Raw genomic sequence first — 26,057 nt, forward strand, 5'->3', positions numbered from 1 at the left:
AATAACGTTTTCATAACATTAGGATTTTGTGTGGCTTTGCTCATGTCTTAGGGGCTCTTTACACAACACTGTTTTCAACTAAAAATGTTAAACTTTTTATTTCGTTTTGGCCGTTCGTTTACACGAAAACGGGTTTCAAAGTACAGGTTTTTGAAAACGGTCTCCGTGTAAACAACGAAAACGTGAATCTCTGAAGACGATGACGTCATCCACATGTATTACGTGTTCAGTCTATAGTGTTTCATCGCCATCTACTGGCCTGGCAGCAGAATACAGCGTTTTCAGTCGTTTTCGCGGATCCGTGTGAATGTGGATTGTCTATACGTGGAAAACTCATTAATGAAGGATTGTGTCCTCACCTCTGCAGACTGAGCTGAAGTGAGAGAACATGGCCTGGCTGGATCTGCAGGAGATGGCTTTGGCCTGACACATGGAGTAATACTGGGATCCGTCTAGCGTACACGCTGGCATATCCTGACGTGGACACTTGTATGGCATCTTACAGACACACTGTCCCGAGATACATCGCCTCCATGGAGGACAGAACACTTTTGAGCAAGACAACCGTGTGTACTTCTGACGCAGACACTGAGCCGGTCCCAGGAAATCCTCTTCAGGTTCTTTTGGGGGGTTTTGGGGTTTTGGGGGTTTTGTTTTTTTTGGGGGTTTTCTGCCGGGTTTGGGTTTTGACGTATCCTCCAAGTTTGCATCCGGTTTGTCTTTTAAGGGTGAATCAGTTTTTTCGTCCAACTTTTGATCCAGTTTGTCTTTTAAGGGTGAATCAGTTTTTTCGTCCAACTTTTGATCCGGTTTGTCTTTTAAGGGTGAATCAGTTTTTTCGTCCAACTTTTGATCCGGTTTGTCTTTTAAGTGTGAATCTGTTTTTTCCCCCAACTCTGAAACCGGTTTGTCGTCCGAGTCTGACTCTGTTTTTCCCCCCTGAACTGAATCTGGTTTTTGCACTGAATCTGCACAGGAATAAATGGAATGGAACTCAGGAACGTTATATTGTGGGATTTGGTGTTGGATTCCATCGGGTGCTGATTCTTCCTCCAGAGTCTAATAAGATAAAATAAACTTCTAACTCAAATAAAATGTCAAATGTACATCAATCGTTTAACTATGGAAGCTTGTTTCCACCACTGAATATAAAAACGTAATTGTAACTTTTTACCTTGCAAATGTAATTAATGAACTCATAATACCAAACATTGTAGTTTTAGCATCAGAATTGTGAGATAAAGAGTGGCAATTACAAGCTTCCATAATTAACATGTTAATGTAGTTGAATATATAACAATAGTAATGTGCCATCAATGTGAAAGATGTTCAAACTGTAATAATACTGTAGGAAAATGAACATGAAGTTAGTAAAAACAGCGTGAGATTCATTTGTCTGCTACTGTAGTAGATAAACTGGTAAATCACATTTGAAACAAACAGCAGGAACAAAAAGCAGACGAAGTATGAACATAAGAAAGTGAGCTGAATTTCATCAGAGTTGCAAAATTTCGCAATTGGTGATGGTGTCTATGGGGCTGTTTACACCAGGCCACTTAATGTGTTTTCTCAGATCGGATAGCTATCTGATTTATCAAAACGATTCCATTTACACCTGGTCACATAAATGTGTTTTTGCGAAACGGATTTAAATCCGATCTTCAATTCCCGCGCTATATGCAGATTTAATGGAGTGTACGTCACCGAAAGCAAAAGAAATGAGCTGCATTTTATTGATCATCAGCTAAAATTTCAAAGACCGCAATAAAAGAGAGCGGCAACAGCCCTGGTAAGATCATTTCGTTTCTTAAGAATTTACTTTTAATGATGATGATTGTGTGTTAAGCGTCTACGACTTACTTTCACTTTGATTTGCGATAGTTTGCACGTTGGCTTAATGAATAGATGCTCAGCTTCTCATCTGAGGTGATGCGTGTTCCAGTAGCGTCGTCATATCTGGCTATAACATTATATAGCCTATAACACGCTCTCACACGTTTATTTTTTTAGCATTTTTGGGAGGAGTACAATTTACATATGTGGTTTCAACAACCAGATGCATTTACAATTGTCCAGTTTCGTCAGGAATGCGGCCCAGACCACCTACTGAAGTGGTTTGAGCGATCGGATTCAAATCCGTCTCGAATGCGTTTCGGAGGGCATTTACACCTGGTCTTTTCACGATCGGATAGCTATCCGATCTGAGAAAACGCATGAAGTGGCCAGGTGTAAACAGCCCCTATGATCACAAAACTCTGGTGCTGAATGTTTCATCACAAATGTGAATTGCACCATCACATACTGTAGTCAATCATTTTATCCATTAAAACTCATCTTTGATCACCAAATGACACATTTAAACGTTTCTTGTGCCTTAAAATATCTTGAATGTAACTCGACACCCTTGCCTCATTTAGAGCCATGAATATGCAAAGTAGCCCCGCCTCCACTCACTCACAGCAGCTCACAGATTAAATCGATCAACTTACTGTAGTAAACTAAACGCTGCACAATGATGTCGCTCTTTACAACGTCGGACTCATAACAGTAATTAATATGATTAGCCTTTTGCTTGACTATGTTATCAAACAGCTAATAACGTGTTGCTAACGTTACACAAAACATGTTCCCGTTCGCCATCTCAGTCTGCCTTCTAACAATCATCAGAAATGCTTTGAACAACTCAGAACGACAGTGGAGAAAGGCATATAGTTCATCATAACATTGTTATACATCATACACCCGCTATATTGATAAATCTACCCGATTGCTAGTTCCCCGTTAATCATATGCTAAAGCCCGCCGGCACCTTGATCTGATTGGTAACAAGGTAGTTTGTGACGTCAGAAACACCAGCGATTTCAAAGCGTGTTTTTGAGACTGTCTTTGGTTCACTGCAGTTTTAAGGAGAAAATACTCAGCAATGCTGTCGACTTATGAACTTACACATGGTTTGTCTTAAAGCATATTAAAAACACCACATAGACACACTATAATATGAGGAGTGTCCTTCTGCGTCAGCAACACCAAAAACATGTTTGGAAAAGACTGTTTTCGCACAGGTTTCCAAGACATTACCGAAGCAGACTTGACTGAACGGTCATGATTTTCTTTTATATGATGAGATGAAAGAAACAGAAACTCACGGCGGTCTGGAAGAGAAGACACATGAAGATGAACACAGTGAGGACCTTCATGACTCCTGCAGCTCTTGCTCTGTTCTGCTCTTTGTCCCGTCAGAATCAGTGACCGTGAGGGAGGAGAAACGCTTATTTACACTTCAGTGATGTGCAGATCTCTGAGATTACATGTCAGGGGTCAATGCTGTGACGTTTCTTGTGTGTACAAGTGCATTATTACCTTTGAAAATTAATTAAATATATTAATATTATATATAATAATTAAATCATCTGTTTTCTATGTGAATATATAGTAAAGTGTAATTTATTCCTGTGATCAAAGCTGAATTTTCAGCATCATTACTCCAGTCTTCAGTGTCACATGATCCTTCACAAATCATTCTAATATGATGATTTGATGCTCAAGAAACATTTTCTGGTTTTGGTAACATTTTGGTATTTACAGTATCTAGTCATTGTGAATATCTTGTGTCGAATGAGGAACATTCATCGATTACACAATGATGTTATTTGCGCAGAAATGCAACAGTATTTCTCAATATGAAGCACCGGAAGTAACAGAGGCGTGCGTGTCAGGGCTCGAGACTAACGGCGTCCTATCGTCCTGGGGACGATAGAAAATGTGTTTAGGACGAACAGAAATATTCTCCAGGACGCCTACAGGACGAAATACATTTTTGTATGTGTGTTCATTTATTACTAGCCTATTAGGGTAACTTACTTAAAAAATGCCAAAATTAACCGACCAAGCGCTGACTACAACGGAGCGCGTCTTCTCATGCTGTTACTATAGTCACTGGCCGGCATTGACCAGTTGACATTCGCTTTAGGATGGTTCAAATCGTTTTTCAGGACGGAGGTGAAAAAAGTTAGTCTGGAGCCCTGGTGCGTGTAATTTACAGTTTCATAAAATAAATAAGCGCTGAACTTATCGGAAACCCGAGGTTCAGCAGGACAGTAAATAAACATTCATTGAGTTTGTTTAATTATTAACTTGCATTTTAATCAGAGTCTCAAACAAAACTAATACCTCTGGACTGAGAAGATCTCAAAGCGCTGAAAGAATTGAAACAGCTAAACTGTGTATTCAGAGAGTTTGATGCATCAGATCGAATTATGGATTTACACTTTTAATGAATCTTACAAATGTTAAATTAATACATAAAAGTTTCCAACCACTACAACTGGAAATACATATAAAACCAACCACCAAATGTTGATTATTGTACAGATTTTCCAAACCAAAACACAAAAAAAAAACAGACTTTCCCTGAACCACTAAATAATTTGTAGTGCATTTTTATAAGAATTAAATGTAATAACGTTTCCTTCTTTTTTTTACTTATATTGTGAGGATAAAGGTATTAACTAAAGGTTTATTCCACATGTAAAAATGACAAACATCTGTCATTTGTAAGCAATGACAATGTCAAATTCTTATATTTTATTGGTGTAAATGACCATTAAAAAAAAAAGCTGAACAGATTGCAGAAAAAAACGTTTCTTCTGAACTTAAACATTAAAAACTAAACAGCAGGAATAAAAGACTTATGAACAGATGATAACACTGAAGAGGAATCAACCTTAAAAACACAGATCAGAAATAAAACTCTTAGAAAAACAAATAAAAGCATTCCAATCCTTCCCGAATGATCCCATCTGTCCAAACACAACCGCAATCGCCAGTCATGTGAGCTGAATATTGATAAATCTATACCGTTTGATTAGACTGATTGATTGTGTAAGTGTCAGTTATGTTAGCTATAGTAATTAGCATGCAGGTTCCCAGCTAACAACACTAAAACGTTTTGCTAACGTTCCCTTTAAGTTATGACAACATTTCGGAATGTTCCCTGAACGGTCAAAACATCCAGTTTTATAAACGTTAAGAGAAACGTTCCATTTTATAGGCTATTTTTGGAAACATTAACAAATGATTAATTTCTGAAACAGTTATTATCATTTAAAAAAACCTTTTTAAATATAGCTTAAACATTTAAGAAGAAGAAGAAAAAAACACTCAATGACCAATGTATAAATAAAGTTTTTGTGTTAACGTTTTGAAAACATGAAAACAACATTTTGAGAACAGTAAAGACCAGATCACTTTGAACAAGCGTTATTGCCATTTCTGGAAGAAGATCGTTCATAACTTTGTCAAATTTATTGAGAACAGGAACACCCCTTGAGATGTGACATCTCGTTTTCGAGGGGACCTCAACAATAACATACTTCACTTACATACAAAGCCTACATACTAACAAAACAAAGACAAAACAAAAGCTCTCCATCTCACCAAAACCACCCATTTCATCCCCAATCCAACCATTAGAAATTAGACAAACAATTAGAGTCATTCAAATAAACAATTACATTCGTGTCAAACATGAGAAAAACAGTTGCAGCTGGTATGCAAATGATTAAGAAGAGACATATTAAACTGGTAAAAGGAGGAGATCGATCTAAAAGACCTAGGTAAAGCATTCCAATCAGAAGGGGCTTTAAATTTAAAGGCTCTCCTCCCACTTTCTTTGGATATCTTTGGTACAAAAAAGAAAAGATGGTCCGTGTCTCTTAAGCTATAAGATGTTTGGTATGGAATCAAGTATTGTTTCAAATAAGATGGATAATTTGAAAAAATACATTTGTAAACAAACTGCAACCAGTGAAACTGCCGTCTAGAATTTAGTGAAAGAAGATTCAATGACTGATACATTTGGCAGTGATGTGTTCTAAATGGACACCGCAAAACAAATCTACAGATACTATTATAAATTACATTCAAAGGTCTAAGATTGATATCAGCTGTGTTCTGATAAACAACATCCGCATAATCAATTATGGGCAATAATAGTTGAGTAATAATTTTTAATCTAATCTGTTTTGTAAAACAATTAATTGAGCGGTATAATAGTCTTAAACTACTATTTATGTTTTTTACAATAGAATCTATATGAGTTCTGAAGGTAAGTCGGGAGTCGAGCCAAAGGCCTAGATATTTAAACTCCTCAACATTCTTTAGACGTGTACCATTTAACCTGAAGAGAATTATTTTGCTTATGGAGTGCAAATCTGGTTGCAAAAAGCATGCTATAAGACTTATTTTTATTCAACAAAAGTAAATTAGAAGAGAACCATGTTTGAATAAGATTGAAATCAAATTGAAATGAGGTTTGAATCTTAGATATATCGTTGTTAGATACATAACTGTGTCATCTGCATATAGATGAATCTGACAGTCTAAGCATATTTGTGGGAGATCATTTATAAAAATGGAAAATAAGAGAGGCCCTAGGGAAGAACCCTGAGGGACACCTGTTTCCATTATTCTAGCCTGGGAGAGAGCATCATTAAAAGAAACACTTTGACGTCTGTAATGCAGATATGAATTAAACCAAAGAACAGCTGATTTGGAAAGACCAATAGCATATAGTTTATCGAGAAGAATATAATGATTGACCATGTCAAATGCCTTTGTGAGGTCAATAAAGATTGCACCAGTAGACCTGTTATTATCTTGTGCCGAAAAAATATCATTGGTAAATAATGTAAGGGCTGTTGTTGTAGAATGATGAGGTCTAAATCCAGATTGATTTGGAGTTAAGAGGGAAAAGTCATTTATATATTTAGACAGTTGCCTAAAAATAAGCTTTTCAAATATCTTAGCTACATTATTGTGGAAATTGGCCTATAATTATTGACATCAAGTGAATCACCCCCTTTATGTAGTGGTATTACTTTCGCAAATTTCCACATTAATGGAATTACACAGGTGGAAAGTGATAAATTAAATAAATCACATAGTGGAAATGCTAGGACATGAGAAGAAAGTTTAATAAACTTCATGTCCAGACCATCAGGACCAACACCATTAGAAGATTTTATTTCTACCAGAAAGACTCGGGAGACTAAATACTGTGACAATTAACCATTTATTAGCAACCCAGCAAGCAATAAAGTTCTTTGGCGTAGGCCCCGTCCGTAGCTCGAAATCTGAGGGTCCGGACTCTGCATATCCTGCCTGAAGATCAAGGCAGGGGCGCAGCCAACCCCCGTGAGGTATGGAAGGGACCATCCTGGTGGTGGTGAGGAGGATGAGGGAAGGATTCAATTTGGAGGAGGTGGGGAGGATGGTGGTGAATTGAAGCGTCAGCATCTGCGAACTCAAACATGAGTAAGTACCGATCTTATATACCACAAGTGTTGGAATGTGATTGGATAGATAAAAAGTAGAGTGACGTAACAATTAAGTCTTCCTGGCAGAACTTAATGCTAGAGCTTTCATTTCTGAGATAGCCTGTTGGACTTCAAAGGGAGAAATTGTTGAAAATGAGAAAGAGATATTGTTCACAGTATTTGTTATGGTGGAATAAGAGAGCTCAGATGATTGTGAACAACCAATAGAAGCAAAGTGTTGGTTGAGGGCATTAGCCATTGAAATAGGGTCAGTGATAATGTTATTATTCACTCTAAGTTTAGAAGGAGGACTTGTATTGGTTTTGTTAATTAAAGAGTTAAGTCTCTTCCAAAATTGCTTAGGGTTTTTAATGTTATCTGATAAAGAGTGCTTATAGTAATTTGTTTTTGCATTTCTTGTTTTAGTTGTACAAGCATTTCTTAATTTCTTATAATCAGACCAATCAGCAGCTTCCTTTGTCTTGCGGTATCTGACCCAGGCTTTATCACGTTGTTTAAATAAATGTATTAAATCACCATCAATCCAAGGTAAATGACTACCCTTGACCTTTACAGATGTCCAAGGTGCATGTTTATCAATGACTAAAAGTACCTCTGAGAGAAAGAAGTTCCAAGCGTCTTCAACATAAGGGATTATTTGAAATCTGGACCAATTAATGCTTATTAAATCTTGAATAAAAGCCTCTGTGTTCAGTTTTTTACATTGCCTTATTCTAATTACTTTAGGTGGCAGACTGGGCAATCTTATTTTCCATACACAAAAAACAATTGAGCGATCACTAAAACAATCCGGCAATACACCAGATTTAGAAATTCTATTAGGATGAGTAACCAAAATCCAGTCCAGAAGAGACTTGGATTTATTAACTACCCTAGTCGGATCAGTAATCACTTGAGTGAGGTTTAAACCATTAAATAAACTTTTCTCGTGAGAAGATGAACGATCCAGCCAATAAAATCAGCTCGTTTGCATGGTCTAAAGAATTAATAGTAGCAAGAATACAATTTGTAGAGTCAACAGGGGAATTCGGAGGTCTATAAATGTTACCTATAGTTATCTGCTTGTTTTCATGAAAAGCAATATTAACAAATAAGCATTCAAAGTGTACAGCTCTCTCCTTTGGCATAATGATTTCAGAAAATAAATGAGAGGAGATATACGTGGCCACTCCCCCACCACGAGTAGCCCTGTCAGCTCTATACGTTGATTTCACGCAGCCGCCATTTTTAAATCGAAAGTGAGGCTCCGGTGGGAAGAACCCCGGAAGTAAAGATAAACAACAATGCCTTGGATTACCAACCTGAAGCTGCTGCCGCGATTTACACTATTGGATGTTAATATTCAATATAGGATATGTATATAGTTCATTCCTGCTTCTGTTTTTACATTCTGAATTATATATAAAAAAATTATTTTATTTATAAATTAATTTCACTGTATATAGTCTAAAGTATGAAAGAAATGTATGTACATTTTTAGAATTGACACACCATCATTAAACACAACAATACGCCATCGCATTCACGACTCTCCTGTGATTAAAGGCGACACTTCCGGTTTTCTTCCCACCGGAGCCTCGTTTTCGATTTCAAAATAACGGCTGCGTGAAATCAGCGTATACAACGTATAACCATCGAGTTTAACATCTGCATCGGATATATCACTATTCAGCCATGTTTCAGAAAGTGTAATGACACTGGGCTTATTGTAAGTAAGCCAAGCTCTTAACAAATCAATTTTATGTACCAAACTCCTAATATTTAAATGAATAACAAATAAACCTTTACCTATACAAAGTCTTCAAAAATAAATAGACAGAGAGAACGAAGAGAAAAGGGCTAAGGTTACGGGAGAGCTTATCACACAAATATTTACAAACATTTACCCAGAAACACAAACATATAAACACGCATTCCTCCATGCACACACAAACACACACAAACGAGCCAAACCAAGGCATAGCCTAGACCCTAGAGAGAAAGAAAAGAAAAAAAAAGAAAGAAGAGAAAAAAAAAGAAAGAAAGAAAAGAATGCAGGCTAAGACCGCAAATTATTAACTGTGAATGCTTTATATTTCCCTGTGTTCAGACCTCATTATGAAACATCCCATAAAAAAAAAAGAAAAAAAAAAAGGAAAATTAATAATAGGCCTAGGAAAAACAAGAAACAAGAAAAACTTGTTTGACAAGACAAAAAAAACTTACAGGCAAAAAACAAGTAGGCCTAGGCTAATATTTTCAAGCTATGGGATTCATTTAGTGCTATAGTAGAACGAGCGCGTAAAAAAAAAAAAAAGAAGAAACCCATCTTAATGTTCTGGTCCTGGGGGAAATTAAGTCATTCACATATCATATAACCTTCGAGATGTAAACAAATAAGTCACAATTATGCTACTACTGGCAAACAAACATCAACAACCAAAACCATTTATCAATACCTTGACCTAAACAGGCGCAGTCCGTCATTCAGGTAAAAGTTATAAATCCCGAAGAAACGATTCAGCTTCCCCTGGGGTCTTACACAACACAGATTTACCATCGGAGATAATCTTAAAACTGGTACTGAAATCCGGGAATATATGAACACGTTTGCCGTTGTACTTAAGTTCATGTTTTTCACGGGCAAGACGTAGGATTTTAAACTTATCCTGAAGACTGAGGAGTTTCACCAGGATAGGCCTTGGAGCAAGATTCTTCTGGTTCTGAGACTGTTGCATTGGGGAGCGGTGGACCCGCTCTAGAGCTGGAGGAACCGGGAAGTTCTCCACACCCAAAAGCTGCTGGATTAGGCCACCGATGAATCCGTGGATGTTTTTACCCTCTGCTTTTTCAGGAACATGAATGAAACGAAGATTATAGGCCCTGCTTCGGTTTTCAAGCTCATCCAATTTATCCCGCAGGTAGGAATTTTCACCCTCAATTGACTTCAGGCGTTTTTGAATGTCGGATAAATTATCCTCATTGGAGCTGACCCTGTGTTCAAGCTCAGCTACATGTTCGCCTAAAGTTGATAAAGAGCCATTGATAGACGTTAAGCTTGACTGAATATTGTCCATTTTTGCATCGAAGTGTGAAAACATTTCAACTTTCAGTTGTTGTATAGTATCCACGATAAACTTGTTTGTAACTGCTTGCTCCATGATGGACACGCACTTTAGATCAAAGGCTTTGAGGACGTTGTTTATATAAAGCGTCAGTTCACAAAGATATAACTACATTTGTAGCGTAAATAAAAATAAGTTATTTGAAGGCAAATTTAGGCATCTTGCGGGCCAGCCTGCATCAAACACACACGCCGCCGCCATTACTGTGAGGTGCCTTTACCTCGATATGAGATAACTTTGAGAGAACGTTCCCTGTTAGCTCGATTAGCTGGCCTGAATACACTAAATTAAGCGTCTAAAGAGTCTAAAGTGGAGTCCAAATTTTATATTAATACATTATAGATTGTATTTAATAATATTACATTAGCTACATGTATAGGCGCCTATTGAAGTGTTGATTTGAGATATTCAAATTGCTGCTCAAGCACCTGTTTAAATAAGTTTAATAGATTATTAGATATCTATAAAAACAAGACTTTATTGCAGTGTAAAGCAGTTTTTTTTTACTTGACAAGTGCTTGTTTAATGAGTATTCACAAGCACAATGATTTTACACAAGAAGGAAACAATTTAGTTTGTAGCTACTAATCAAAAATCAACACGACTTTTAAGATTTTAAGGATTACGAAAATTAACGTTTTACTACTAATAAAAAACATTTCTATTATAGTTAAACCATGGTACCCACAAATTAAACATGGTTTTGCTACACCATAAACCAAAATAAATAGTGTTCCAACCAATCACCGACAGGGGGTGGGTGTTGTGAGGTTTTGCGCTCGTGCACGGCTGCACACGAAGTCGGAGAACACGGAGAACACGAGCGCAAAACCTCACAACACCCACCCCCTGTCGGTGATTGGTTGGAACACTATTTATTTTGGTTTTGAGTGGTTGGTGAAACCAATTGTTTTTGTGTGCAGATCTCAGAGCCTAGGCTGCCTACAGAGACGCGTTTTTTTTGATGGCCTGCTTATGGGGCTAATAAAGATTAGATGAATGTGATCATTTATGTTTGGGCCTGAAATCGCTGATACAACCTTTAATAGGACCAAACAAACATTTCAATCTTTCAGTTTTTAAATCTTTAAGCTTTGGAGTTGTAATTGACTTCAGAGGAGATGCACACACACAGTCCTGCAGAGCCCTGCTCAAACACACACACCTGTAGTTTTAAAGTAAGCTTGAAGCACTTGATTATCTTAATTAGGTGTGTTTAATTAGCGCTGAAGCTGAACTCTGCAGTGTCATATAAACCCGACTCACTTGGCTTCCTCGATGAAGCGCGTGGCCTTGATGTAATCACCCTGTTGCTTGAAGAGTAAACCCAGCTCAAACAGGCTGAAGGGGATCAGATAGTGATCGTAACGGATGCGCTTCTCACTGCTCACACACACACACACACACACAGTCCAGTCATCATCAAAACACTGCAAATGCTCTTCCTCATTCTAAACAGCCTATATATGATCTGTTATGAGAAAGTAACATAAATATAATGAAAATAAAACAAGATGAAATAAGTTTCATGTTGTGAAATTTCAATGAGATGAGATGTTTAAAAAAATCTATAGTTTCATGTTATTATACAGTTAAATGTAAGTGGCACAATAGTGAGGTCATTAAACTGACGCAGGACCGGCTGTGGATATAACGCTCATGCCGCATAGCAGGGTTATTATCGGGAACTAAAACTAAAAGCATTAAAAAACATTGTTACTTAAAAACATAATTCTTTAATTGAAAAAAAAAAAAGAATAAAATGGGTTTAGTTCTGATATTTCTATACTTTTATATAGAAAAAAAATGGTGTATAATTACATTTTTAGAAGATATGAGGCTTTTAGTGTTTCCTTTTTTGACATTACTTTAATCCCTCGCCATAGCAAAACCGTTTGAGATATTTATTATCCGTTCACAATTTAGCATCTGTAATGTATTTTCATCATGTTGAAAAAGATTGGTGGGAATTTACTTTGTAAATGGGAATAAAATAAACCACTTAAGAGGAGTGGGTAAAAATTCAGAGTCTGAAATATCCAAAAAATCCATATTCAAACCAAAATATCTGACTTCCTGTTGGTCGGAGCTAATGACTGTAAATTATAAATTTGTCCGGCTTGATGAGAACAATATACGTACTGAGTTTTGTTACTGTAGGTAAAACTAACCCCCCCACTTTTGTCAAAAGCATTTTAAAAGTGACACTTCCTGCTGCCAGTTGGTGGCGCTATAACTTTGACTCACAATAGTCACATCAATGTGACCGGCCTCTTACAACGAACACACTGCTGAAGTTTCATCAAGATCAGTCAATGTATGCAGAAGTTATAACACTTCGTGTTTCTCTTTTCTCGCCATAAATTCGTTTCCTCGCCATGGCCAAACCGTTCGAGATATCAAAAACCGTTCGAGCCCCAAAAGCCCCTGAAACCTTGAAAAACATTAAAAGCAATAGACAAATCCCCCACACCCCACACACACATGGAGAGAGAGAGAGAGAGAGAGAGAGAGAGAGAGAGAGAATTCTCCAGAAAATCCACATTCAAAATATCTGACTTCCTGTTGGTCGGAGCTAATGACTGTAAATTAGAAAGTTGTCCGACTTGATGAGAACAATATACATACCGAGTTTTGTTGCTGTAGATAAAACTAACCCCCCACTTTTGTCAAAAGGTGGCGCTACTGAGCCCCTCATCACGCCTGTTTCTGAAACTTTGCACATGTCTACTGGCTAATAAATGTGATGTGTCTGTCGAGTTTCATGCAATTTCAAGTATGTGAAGAGTCTCAAAAGCATCAAAAAATAATATTAAAGTTTGATGCGTTGCCACGGCAACAGTATCTAAGATATCAATAATCCTTTCGCAGGTCTACATCTGCCGTGTGTTTACATTATACACATACAGTTTGAAGCAAATCAGGTAAAATTAAGAGGGTGATTTCAAAGCATTTTGAAAGTGACACACTTCCTGCTGCCAGTTGGTGGCACTATAACTTTGACTCACAATTGTCACGTCCATGTGATCGGCCTCTTACAACGAACACACTGCTGAAGTTTCATCAAGATCAGTCATTGTATGCTGAAGTTATAATACACTTCCTGATTCTCTTTTCTCGCCATAAATTCGTTTCCTCGCCACGGCCAAACCGTTCAACATATAAAAAATCTGTCCGCAATTTATCATCCTCAATGTCTTGATTTCATGCTGACCGAGTTTGGTGGTGATCGGATGAATTCTCTAGGAGGAGTATTTCAAATTCCAGAGCATATGTTTTTCAAACAACCCATATTACCTGACTTCCTGTTGGGCGGAGCTAATAACATAGAGTGCAGATGTTGTTCTGCCCGATGAGATCTATATGTGTACCGAGTTATATATATATATATATATACATACATACATATATTAATATATATATATATATATACACATACATACATACACACATATATATATACTGTATATATATGTATGTAGTTTGACAAGAGTTTATAGTTTGACAAAAGGACAATGTTGTGTTTTATTGCGAGTGTTCTCTCACATTCCAATATCCACGGAAACAAATCATCCTCTTCATACGCGCAAAAATGTGCTTGGAAACATCACAGTGGAGCGGTGCTTACCGTGAATGGTACAAATTGTACTACTGACTATTTAAACAGAGCAGTGTAATTTTTATATGGTAGGTTGACTATTTTATTTTTATATTTTATTAAGGCTATACTGAACAGGCTGCGATGTCAAGATTGCAATGCTGGAATGTTTGTGTGTGTGTGTGTGTGTGTGTGTGTGTGTGTGTGTGTGTGTGTGTGTGTGTGTGTGTGTGTGTGTGTGTGTGTGTGTGTGTGGCGCGGGCGTGATTGAACAGTGGACACATAAAAACATACTCCGTCATTTTGTTCATACAGGACATCATTCAAACTGCAAAGTGTTTACTTATATTTGTGTACACTTGCAATAAAACACAACATTGTGCTTTTGTAAAATAAATTCAAGCAATCCGCCCCCCGAAATGGCGCTAATTTTTTAATTAAACTAAATTTAGGGATTTAGGGATTTACCCTAATAAACCTTTACTGCACTTGGATCTTTCCTTTTCCCGTTCCTTTGTGTGTGGATCGTGACAGAAGGAATCCGTGAACTTCAAGATCCAGCAGTATGGATGTTCGCAGGTTTTCCTCAACCACGAGATCAGAGAGGAGGCAGCAGAGGGGGAGTTCAAGAATTGAAGAAGTTCCCCCTCGAATGAACATCTTTCAGTGTCTGGCGTTATGGGCACGCCAGACGGAGGAGGCCATGGCGGTCAAGTCCCCTGAGCAGCCTTCCACCTGGGACAGAGAGACTTTTAGGGGAACCCGTCTGGTCAAGTTTAGGGGAACTCGTGGAGGACGTAGGGGAGGAGATGCTAGAGGTGAGCACTGACAGCATTCTCCAGTTCGGTCATTCTCTGACCATGGGCCGGTGAGGTTCAGCCCCGAGCGTCCTCCGGTTCCGGTAGTTCCTGCTCAGGTGGTCCCGAGTCCGGTGGTCCCAGTTCCGGTGGTCCCGAGTCCAGTGGTCCCAGTTCCGGTGGTCCCGAGTCCGGTGGTCCCGAGTCTGGTGGTCCCGAGTCCGGTGGTCCTGAGTCCGGCAGTCCCAGTTCCGGTGGTCCCAGTTCCGGTGGTCCCGGGTTCGGTGGTCTCGAGTCCGGTGGTCCGGAGGCGGAGGAGGAGGAAGACTTCCTGCCTCCCCAATGGCCCGGAGGCCTTCCCCTCCGAGCAGCCCGCTGTCGTTCCGGAGGCCGTCCCCTCCGAGCAGCCCGCTGTCGTCCCGGAGGCCGTCCCGTCCGAGCAGCCTGCTGTTGTCCCGGAGGCCGTCCCCTCCGAGCAGCCCGCTGTCGTTCCGGAGGCCGTCCCCTCCGAGCAGCCCGCTGTCGTCCTGGAGGCCGTCCCGTCCGAGCAACCCGCTGTTGTCCCGGAGGCCGTCCCCTCCGAGCAGCCCGCTGAGATACTGGAGGAAATGCATACAGGCGCAAATCTGCCATCTTTTGCTCCTGCATTTTTCCATTATACTTCTTGCAACAGAAGTACTTCCTGCATCCACCTCCTGCCATGAATGAAGTCTCCAACCCTCACTCCTCTGGATGCCTCATCCGCTGGATTTTCCTTGGAGCTGACGTATCGCCATTGTGAAGTTTCAGTGGCCCCTCTTATAGTCGAAACCCTGTTCGCCACAAATGTATGGAAACGTTTATCCTCGTTTTTTATATACTTCAACACAGAAGTGCTGTCGGTCCAAAAAATGGACTGCTGCAACTGGAATCTTAGCTCAGCTTTAAGCATCAGATCAACACGAACTGCCAGCACAGCAGCAGTCAGCTCCAGGCGAGGAATAGTAACGGTCTTTAAAGGTGTAACTCTGGCTCTGCCCATCAGGAATGCAACATGAATATAATTTCCATCATTCAGCATCCGGAGATATGTGACTGCTCCATATCCTGTTTCACTAGCATCTACAAAGTGATGAAGCTGAGCATGTCTTGGTTGTCCAAAGCCCTTGGGCTTAATGCACCGATCGACCTTAAATTCAGACAGCATATCCAAGTCCTCCAACCACCTGAGCCACTGTTGCAAAATGTCTTGTGGCACAGTCTCATCCCATCCATATTTTCTTCTGCAAAGTTCTTGCAGCAGGATTTTGGCAGACAACACCACGGGCGCAACAAAACCTAGAGGACCGTACACAGAACTAGCCACTGACAACATTCCACGCCTGGTGACTGGCTTCTGCTGGATCTCCATCTTGAACTTGAACGAATCACTCTCAACACACCATTGCAAGCCAAGAGCTCTCTCAAGAGGAAGTTTGTCTCTATCCAGATTCAGTTCAGTCAGGTCTTTAGCTCTGTGTTCCTCTGAAATAGTCTGCAGTGTGGTGCGACTGTTACTAATCCATTTCATCAGAGTGAATCCTCCTGCCTGACAAAGAGTACTTAAATATTTGACCATGAAGGCAGCTTCTTCTTCAGAGGGCATGCTCTTCAGACAATCATCCACATAAAAGTTCTCCTTGACTGTTTGAAGAACTTCAGCCGGAAATTCAGACTGATTGTCATCTGCTGTTTTTCTCAGAGCAAAGCTAGCACAACTCGGGGAGGACACAGCACCGAACAGATGGACAGTCATACGAAACTCAGCTACTTCCTTGGTGAGATCTCCCTCTGGCCACCATACAAAGCGCAGGAAGTCTCTATCCTCCTTTGCAACTCTGACCTGATGGAACATTGCTTGTATGTCGCCCATAACTGCTACAGATTCCAGCCTAAACCTGAGCAGGACACCAAGCAATGTACTGGTCAAATTGGGGCCTTGCAAGAGCTGCTGGTTCAAAGATGTTCCCTTGAAAGTCGCACCACAGTCGAACACCACCCACAGACTCCTCTTCCTGGGGTGATATACACCATGGTGCGGGAGATACCACACCCTACCACTGCTGTAATCCAACTGCTGTTCTGGAACTTGCTCTGCATAGCCCAGACTGATCACCCTGTTGAGGTTCATTTTGTATTCCTCATAAAACTGTTTGCTATTAAAGAACCTCCTTTAAAGCCCGAGCAACCTTTGCTTTACCACAGAGAAATTGTTGGGCAGAGTGACATTGTTCCTTTTAAAGGGCAGCTTCAAACTGTAATGACCATCTTCAAGCGTTGCAGAATTTTCCATAATCTCCATGAACTTGATGTCTTCCATTCAAGGGCCTTTCTCCTCTGTAGCTCTTTCGCTGAAATCATGGTTGTACTGGCTGTTTAGCATTTCTTCTAATCGGCTCACGGAAATCCTGTTGACAACTACTGAAGGAACTTCTGTTTCCAAGCTGCTATAATTAGCCTGAAAAGGGCCATTAAGGACCCAGCCCAATACTGTCTTAATTGCATTTGGTCCTCCCCCTTGGCTATTTATGACCTCCAAAGGTTCCAATATTTTGGGAGCATTGCTTCCAATCAATAGGTCAACATTAGCCTCTAAACTGGGAATCTGTACTTTTGCCAAATATGACCATTTTGCCAACTCTCCTTCAGAGACAATACTGTCTGAACTTACAGGCATTCTCTTCTGCGTGAGGACTTCAGGTAGCTTATAGAAGACATTGCTCTCCACACTAGACACCTCCAAGTCAAACAATAATTTTGCTGGCACAACCCTTTCCTGTCCCATGGTTTGTAGCAGAAAGTGGGTTTGTTTACCAGACAGACCAAGCCTTTGCATGAGATGTTCTGAACAGAAAGTGGCTGAACTGCCGGGGTCCAGAAATGCATATGTTTGTATTACTCTGCCCCCTTTGATGGATTTGACTTGGACTGGCAAGATGGAAAGAAGGCAGCGATCACTTCCGACCCCTACACGACCACAGGCTTCTTTAGACGCTGTGGTGTTAGATCTCACAGGCTCCTTAGGTCGTTCTGTGTCTGCATTGGCTTTGTCTCTCTTGTCAACATGAAGCACACTAGGATGACTTTGACCGCAAATCCTACAAGTCGCACGCTTTCTACAATTGCGACTCATGTGCCCAGCACATAAACAGCCAAAGCAAAGCTCTTTCTCCTTTAGAAAGGTTATTTTGTCCTGGTGCTTCTTCCCTTTGAACTGTTGACATTCCTCTAAAGAGTGACTTTGCGAACAACACACACAAATTGACCTAATAGTAGAACCATTTTCTGGCAAGACTACCTTTCTCTCTCCAAAGTGGCTAGCTGTGTGTACAGGAGCAATGGTGGTGGCAAAGCTATTTCCTTTAAATCTGTTGCCTGGCTGCGACTTCATCCTGTCGACCTTAGCACCAACTATTCCTGGTGCTGGGTCCCGAATATCGCCAAACAAAGAGTCTGACAGAATACGGACATGTTTCTCAATGAATGCCACCAAATCTTTGAACAGAACTCTGCGTTCAGCTGTATCCATTATGTTATGTGCCACTGACCTCCATTGCTCCCTCAGCTTGAATGGGAGCTTAGACATGACTGCTCTCATATTGCTCGTCATGTCCAACTCCTGCATATATTGTATGTTCTCCATGACATTACAGCATGAGCGCAGAAAAAGTGAGTAGGCCTGCAGTGCATTGATATCTTCTGCTCTTATAGGCGGCCACGCCAAAACCTTTTCCATATATGCAGAGGCAACTTTATACTCGTTGCCGAAGTGTTGTTTAAGCAGCTGCTTTGCTTTAACATAACCTAGATCAGTTGTCATATGCTGGCAGCTTCATATCAGTTCCCTTGGCTGTCCCCTCGTGAATTGTTCCAGATAATATAAACAATCATCTTGACTGACCTTATCCTCCACTGCCTGCTCAAACGCTCGCTTAAATGAAATATATTGAAGAGGATCCCCATCAAATAAGGGAATCTCTCTTGCAGGCAATAACATGAAACGTTGCTGTTGGACCAATGCTGTAGTTATTTCGTTTTGCCTTTCCATTATGGAACAGATGTTCCCCAGTTGCTGTTCCTCTACTGGCTGAGCATTGAACGAGTGGGGTCTCAAAGGTTGTGGTGGTACAATATGGTGATCGTCCATTTGAGAACTCATCCTCTGGTTTATCCCAGCCTGGCCTTGTTGACTAGCCTGCTGAGTTAGCATAGCTGTAAGTTGTGGATTGCCTGTTGGCAGTGCCCAATCCTGGCCCTGCTGTGCTTTGTGTTGGTTTACAGGCCTGTATTCCTTTGCCATAGGATTGAGCTTGTTAACAGTTGCCATTCTTTTACTTTTACTCATGTAAGAACTCATTCCATTAGATGTGGTATTAACAATGTCAGAGGCAGAGACCAGCACTTCCAACTTAGCATTGGAGGCAGCTATCATAGATTCCAGCTCAAGTTGCTCTCTTCTCCTTTTTAGTTGTTGTTCCTGCTCTTCCAATGCATGCATTTCCTTTAAAGATGCAGCCCGAGCAAGCAGTGCAGCTCTTTCTGACCTTTCCATTATTCTTGCAGAGTTAGTGGATTTTCCACTGCGAGAACTCCTCCTGCTTGATTGCTTGCTAGGGACATTTGTAACACTGTCCTCTGGCCGGATATCATCACCACATTCATCATCTTTTTTACCTTTCATTGAAGGAATAACATATAACCAGCGGTTCACTTCAGACCGAAATTCATCATTACAAATCATTTTTGCTTTGAACCAAATATCATGTTTTTCCCTTTCACCCTCGAGTAATATGACCAGCAAAGAATCATGAACACATTTTGCATCATCACACAAATCAACAAGAGCACTCAGAGCACATTGTACACCTTCTTTATCACTTATTTGCATAAGCTCTTTGATACGTTCCCTTAGCTTAGAAGCCTTATTTAATTTAGCCTTCCTATCATTTTGCAGCCTTTCCAGCTTTTGTTCAAATGCCTTTGCAGTTAATGTTACAACACATTTTTCTTTCTCTTTTAACACACCAGAACCATTTGCTTTACTGTTCCATTCAGCTGATTGCGCAACCGCCTCAGCAGCTGACGCGTCTTTTACAAGTAAACTCATGGTGTATTTGAACGTCACAAAGCTAATAATCAGTAGTCAATGCCATTTGCTTTCCACTACAAAATGTTCAGTTCTTTCTTCACCAATGCATTGGATTTTTACGCCCGGGTAAGTCTGAGTAGTGTGCACACAACTTTATGAATGGCCATTCAAAACTTTGTAGCGCTACAACATACCTTACGTGGGACGCCTTGTAAATGAATAAGAACCAGCTCACGATGTCGTCACACTGGTGGATGATGAAAGAAATTTTGCGTTGTCCTCGAACAGCTGAGCAGACCTTGGCTTGGCTCCGGGTCGGATGGGTCAGCACCGCCGCGTCCTCTCACCGATGCTGCTTTCTCTCGCCGGGTTCCGGTGTGTAACACAGCCAGACAAATACACAATGAGCAGCTTTTAGATGTCCGGTTTCCATCGGCCACTCCGCATGGCTTTAACGGTGAACATCTTAATCCACACGCGACGATCTTCCAGCTTCATAAAGCCTAGTTTTTGACTTGTATAACCGCTAAGCCTAAGCTTAAAGCAGCTGAGGGTTACGCAGAGGTTTGAAGTCGGCTAGTTGACGCGCTTGCCGTGGCCGCTTTGTTTAGTTCAGAAATAATGTAACAGGTGTTCAAGTTCTGTTTCCTCTCTGTCGTGAGAGATATGATTTATTGTTACACAAGGTCTTTGTTATCCATAACGGAACAATATTCCATCTTCATCGACACTGTACAAACATATTATCAAACATACAGTCACTGCATCCGTGGCGGTCAAAAACTAGTTGGCCATTTCCCCTCTGGCAACACCTGCGTCTGATTACACCTACCCTCCTAAGTAGATGAGCCCCATTTAGCTATGCCATGACCGTAGTACCACCTACTGGCCAAACCTGGACATAAACACTGAAATGGCTCTTACAGTGTGATTTGGACTTTGACTTACTAGTCATATGGTGTGCAACGCCTTGAAGATGTTGTCCGACAGAAGAGCCGCTCCGATTCTGCTAGGGTGAAGGCCATCAGCACGGAAGAGCCTAGGTCGCTCCCAGGACAGATTCCAATTATTTACAAAGAGCAGTCTCTGTTCATTACACCATGTCATTAGCCATTCATTTAGAGCAAATAATCTACTGAACCTTTCATGTCCTAGTCGGTACGTGGGAAGCGGTCCAGACACGATGATCGTTGTTTCAGGCGATGTGCTGCGGCGATGTGCTCGTTCATTCCCGCGTGCAGCACGACAGCTCCGACGCGCTATCCCTAACCCTAACCCTATATAAGAGACTGCCGCTGTCTTGTCCACCCACACTAGGACATGACAACTTCTCAACTGGGGGAGAAAATATTTCAGGGCCAGAAATATAGCCATCAACTCGAGGCAGTTGATGTGCCAATCGAGCTGATGACCCTCCCATTCCCCTTGAGCTGGACGACCACTTAAGACCGCTCCCCAGCCCATCAGGGAGGCGTTTGTCGTTAACAATCTGCGACGACAAGGTGCCCCTAGAGTGGGACCCAAGGCGAGGAACCGGGGTCTGAGCCACAGAGATAGTGTACGAAGCCCGCAGCGCGTCACTTTTATTTGCCTTTGAGGATTGGCCCTTGGATGAAATCCCCTGGCTTTTAGCCACAACTGAAATGGTCTCATGAGCAACAGCCCCAAAGGAATCACTGTGGATGCTGAAGCCATGAAACCTAACATCTTTTGGTACTGACGAACAGTGCGATCTTGGCCTAGCCTGACTTTGCTCATGGTTAGCCGAATGGTCTCGATTCGAGCGGGAGACAGTTGTGCCCGCATCATGATCGAATCCCAAACGATCCCGAGATAAGTCGTTCCCTGGGCAGGAGAAAGAACACTTTTCTTGGTGTTGAGTCCCAACCCTAGAGAAACTAGATGAGCTAACACGATGTCTCTGTGTTGAAGCGCCATCTCTTGCGATTGTGCTAGTATTAACCAATTGTCGATATAATTTAAAATGCGAATGCCCTGGAGTCGTAATGGAGCCAGTGCTGCATCCATGAATTTTGTGTATATGCGGGGTGATAAGGCTAGGCCGAATGGAAGAACCCGAAACTGGTATGCTTCGCCCCCGAAAGCGAACCTCAGGAACTTCCTGTGTTGTGGCAATATTTGTATGTGAAAATATGCGTCTTTCAGATCGACCGTGATGAACCAATCGTGATGTTGAATTTGCGACATGACCATCTTGACGGTAAACATCTTGAACTTGAGTGCTTTGACTGTACGGTTTAAGCCTCGAAGATCTAAGATTGGACGCAACCCCCCGTCCTTCTTGGGGACCAGGAAGTATCTGCTGTAATAGCCCAACTACCTCTCTGGAAGAGGAACATGTTCTATGGCCTCTTTGCTCAGAAGAGTTTGTAGCTCTTGTGACAGTACATGCATCAGCTCCGGTCTCACGGAAGTGGAGACCACGCCGTTGAAACACGGAGGACGACGAATAAATTGGATTCTGTATCCTATTTGCACTGTGCTTAATACCCACGCAGAAATACCTGGCAGAAGTTTCCACGCTGCCAGACTCTCTGATAGTGGTATCAACTTTAACACTTCCTTTTGAGGGGATGTTAGATGTTCCGTGTCCTGGATGAAAGCAGGAAGCAATGGAACATCTAACAATTCACTGGAAACCGCTGCCCCCCGAAGCACCAGAGGTGGCGGGGATGGAGAGTTTTCGTGGGGGTAACGAGAAGGGGCGGTCAGATATAATACGCGCCCCATCCCGTGGGGGGCTACCCCCACCAGACTGGGCGCCAGACCATCAGGACTTCCTCTTTTTATTGATAATAGTCCTGAGGTCTGGTCTGGGAGGCTGCTGGGTGTGGCGAGCCGGTCCCCCATCCTTACGAGGGGGAGCGCGACTCGCCACACTCTGCTTCTTAACCTCCCTGGTTCTTGAAGGAGAACAAAGACACGGGAAGTATATGGTTTACTCCATGACTTTGACAGTTCGTCATGGAGGTCCTCGAAGAAGGGGAGAGACTGGTATTTTGGTCCCTCCCCCCTGCCACCGGACAGAAACTTATCCTCTAGCTTAGACTGTTTGGGTATCTCTTGATCACGTGGCCAGTCAAGCTGTAACCTGGCCACCGCTCGAGTAACCACCTCGAGCAATTCCTCGACAGATTTATCTTCGCGAGAGGAACGCTCAGAGGCTGGCTGCTCATAGTCCGCAGACCCAAGAGATATTTCGTCATCCCCGTGTAAGCCGAAGAAGCACCAGGGTGCGCTTCAGGATCACGCGAGGGAGCACGTGGATCTGGTGACAAAGCAAGCGAAAGGGACGGACCCGTCTCTTGCTCGTCAGCCAGATCCATGCGAGAGCCCCACGATGGCAATGTGCGAGCAGCACATTTTGACTGTAAACAACTCGCAATGCTCGCACTGCTCCATCGCAAGAGCCGCATGCTCTTCCCCCAAACAGACAAAACAGTAAGCGTGTGTATCCAGTTCTGACATGGGACGAGAACATGGAGGGACACAGCACTTAATCTGTTGACTCATTTCTCTTTCTCTTTTTTTACTTTTTCTCAACTCTTTTTAGATCGTTAAGAGATGAGAAAGAGAAAATCTGCACACTGTCAGCTTAGACTAAATAACTCCTAACAAAGATCTATAGTAGATAGAGAGGAGATAAATGCTTGCACACCAAACACAGAGAGGTCTGAAGACAAAAAAACCTGACGATGCACCTGCGGCTCATCTAATTATAGCCTTGTGTCGCGGGTGCGCGCCGATGACGTATATTACTATATTACTTCCGGTCGATTCCATCGATGTGTTTACACACTATATTCACAGCGGGTCACGATTAAAGACATTCCCAATGCGCTAAGCACGCAGCATCGATTGTAGCTTGTGAAAGGGAACAGAAAAAGTAAAGTTGTCTCATTGGGAAAAAAGTTTAGTACCATAATATGCATCTAAAAATTATAGATTTTTTCATGGTATGTTTCCTCCAGAAACAGTCTAAACCTAGACTGAAGACACATCTGCCAGACATACAGCCGACTTCTTAATATAGCTATAGGCAACTCTATATCAGTGTAGAAGGGGGGCTCAGAAATTTGACTGTTTGTCACACAGTGAAACAACTTAAAATTGATGAACACATGAATCTCAGACTACTCATGGATCATTATCATTTAATGTGCTTTTTTATGACAGACAGTTAGTCACAAACATCCCCTTCAGCCTTGTTTAAGGGATGAAAAGACAAGGGTTTAGAGTAATATCATGGCAAGTATACTAGATTAATGTTGGGTAAACTACTCCTTCCGCAAATAGGACTCCTTGATCATTCACTTATCCATGAATATCGCAATATCTGCAAAATATTGCAGACACTTTTTCCAATCATTGTCTTCAAAGAAATTAAACTGGGAAGAATCAATGTTCACTGTACTTAACAGCTGAACACTTCTTGGGCAAAACCAGACCTCAATAGACAGGCCTCCTTTTATCCAGTTGACAAAGCCATCACAAACTAGTCCAAGTGGCTGTAAAACCTTAGCAAATCTAAATAACTAATAGAAAGGAGATGACAAACCAAACCATGAAACCCATTCCAAAAGACATAATTTATTTTGTCACACAGAATCTTGACTCATGAGAAGTTAAATAAACTGGGGCTAAAACAGAACCAGACCTCTCAGCATCATCCTAGCTGAAGGTGTCGTTGACAAAACCGGACCCCTCAGGAGAGTCCTGGCTGAAAGTGTTGTTGACAGAACCGGACCCCTCAGGAGAGTCCTGGCTGAAGGTGTCGTTGACAGAACCGAACCCCTCAGGAGAGTCCTGGATGAAGCTGGCGTTCACAGAAATGGACCCCTTCAGGAGAGTGTTAGCTGAAGTTGGCATTCACAGAACCAGACCCCTTCAGGAGAGTCCTGGTTGAAGGTGGCGTTGACAGAACCGGACCCCTCAGGAGAGTCCTGGATGAAGTTGGCGTTCACAGAAATGGACCCCTTCAGGAGAGTCTTAGCTGAAGTTGGCGTTCACAGAACCAGAACCCTTCAGGAGAGTCCTGGCTGAAGGTGGTGTAGACCGAACCGGACCCCTCAGGAGAGTCCTGGCTGAAGGTGGCTGTTACGATTATGTTTGTGTATTTATGATCTGTGTCTTGTTATCAGATTCTGATTGGCTTCAGATCCTGTCAGTCCGCTGGGATTCGTTCGTCTCCATGACGCTCCGCCGGAAGCTGGCTATAAAAGGCGACGCCAGCTGTCTTCAAGCAGGGCTTTTGTTGGGCTTTGGCTGTATGTGCGCGCGCGCCTCGTATAGGTTCATTATGTAGCCCATGTTAGACCTGTGTCCCTCATTTGCTGTCAATTTGTTTCTTTATTTAGTTCTTTAACTGTTGTGTTTAGTTTATTGATCGGTTTTGACCATGTGTCCTCGTGCTCATTGACGAAGAGCAAGCTAGAATGTCACGTGACATACATCGTGCGACACATAGCGTATGTTATGTATTAGTTCATTAGTTTAGGGAGTGGGGGTGTAACGATACACGTATTCGTATTGAACCGTTCGGTTCGAACGGTTTGTTGGACCATTTTTCCTGCCGACCAAAATTTCGTTATTTTAAATGTAGGCGCGTTGCGCGTGGCAAGCGCGTTCATAATGTAAGAGATGCCGGCGCAACAACATTGCCCAACATCAAATGGCAAACGTAATGCAAGCGGAACAAAACTGCTCGTTATTGTGTGGTTGAAGGACCGTTTATCAGTTTGGACCAGTGCAGCGCGAGCCGATCGTGATCATGTGACACTGTTACTACACAGCGCTAATAAGAGATCCAGTAAAGAAAGCATTTGAATTCGCCACAGAAGTAATAACATCGCTGCGAGATCTAGTGAGAAACATTCACATTTCTCCGTTATTAACAGATCAAACATCGCTGACGTGGAAACCTGGAAGAAACATTGTGCCATGAATGAACTATCCAGTGTCCACAGATCAGCAACATTCACCATGGATTTACTGTAGTAACACTCACTGCAACCATGGAAGTTTGGCAGGAATAGTAGGCTATAATGCCTTCAAGTAACATTACGTCGGTTTTATTTTGACATTTATTATAAC

General features: G+C 41.6%; 1 protein-coding gene across 2 annotated transcripts in view; it reads right to left on the minus strand.

Moving 5' to 3' along the window:
• The window catches only part of LOC309481092 (complement factor I-like), a 25,314-nt gene extending 22,080 nt beyond the window's left edge, over positions 1-3,234 (minus strand). The window contains exons 1-2 of one of the 2 annotated variants that reach the window (XM_082145875.1): positions 3,147-3,227; positions 360-1,059 (exon numbers count right to left, since the gene is read on the minus strand). In XM_082145875.1, coding sequence (XP_082002001.1) covers positions 360-1,059; positions 3,147-3,197 — 751 coding nt within the window. In that variant the 5' untranslated portion in view covers positions 3,198-3,227. Of the gene's footprint in view, positions 1-359; positions 1,060-3,146 lie in introns of both variants that reach the window. The other variant, XM_082145876.1, reaches the window with a different exon arrangement.
• Between the last annotated feature and the right edge of the window lie 22,823 nt (positions 3,235-26,057).

This window comes from Leuciscus leuciscus (genome assembly GCF_965113295.1).
Source record: "Leuciscus leuciscus genome assembly, chromosome: 18".
NCBI classification, from domain to species: Eukaryota; Metazoa; Chordata; class Actinopteri; order Cypriniformes; family Leuciscidae; genus Leuciscus; species Leuciscus leuciscus.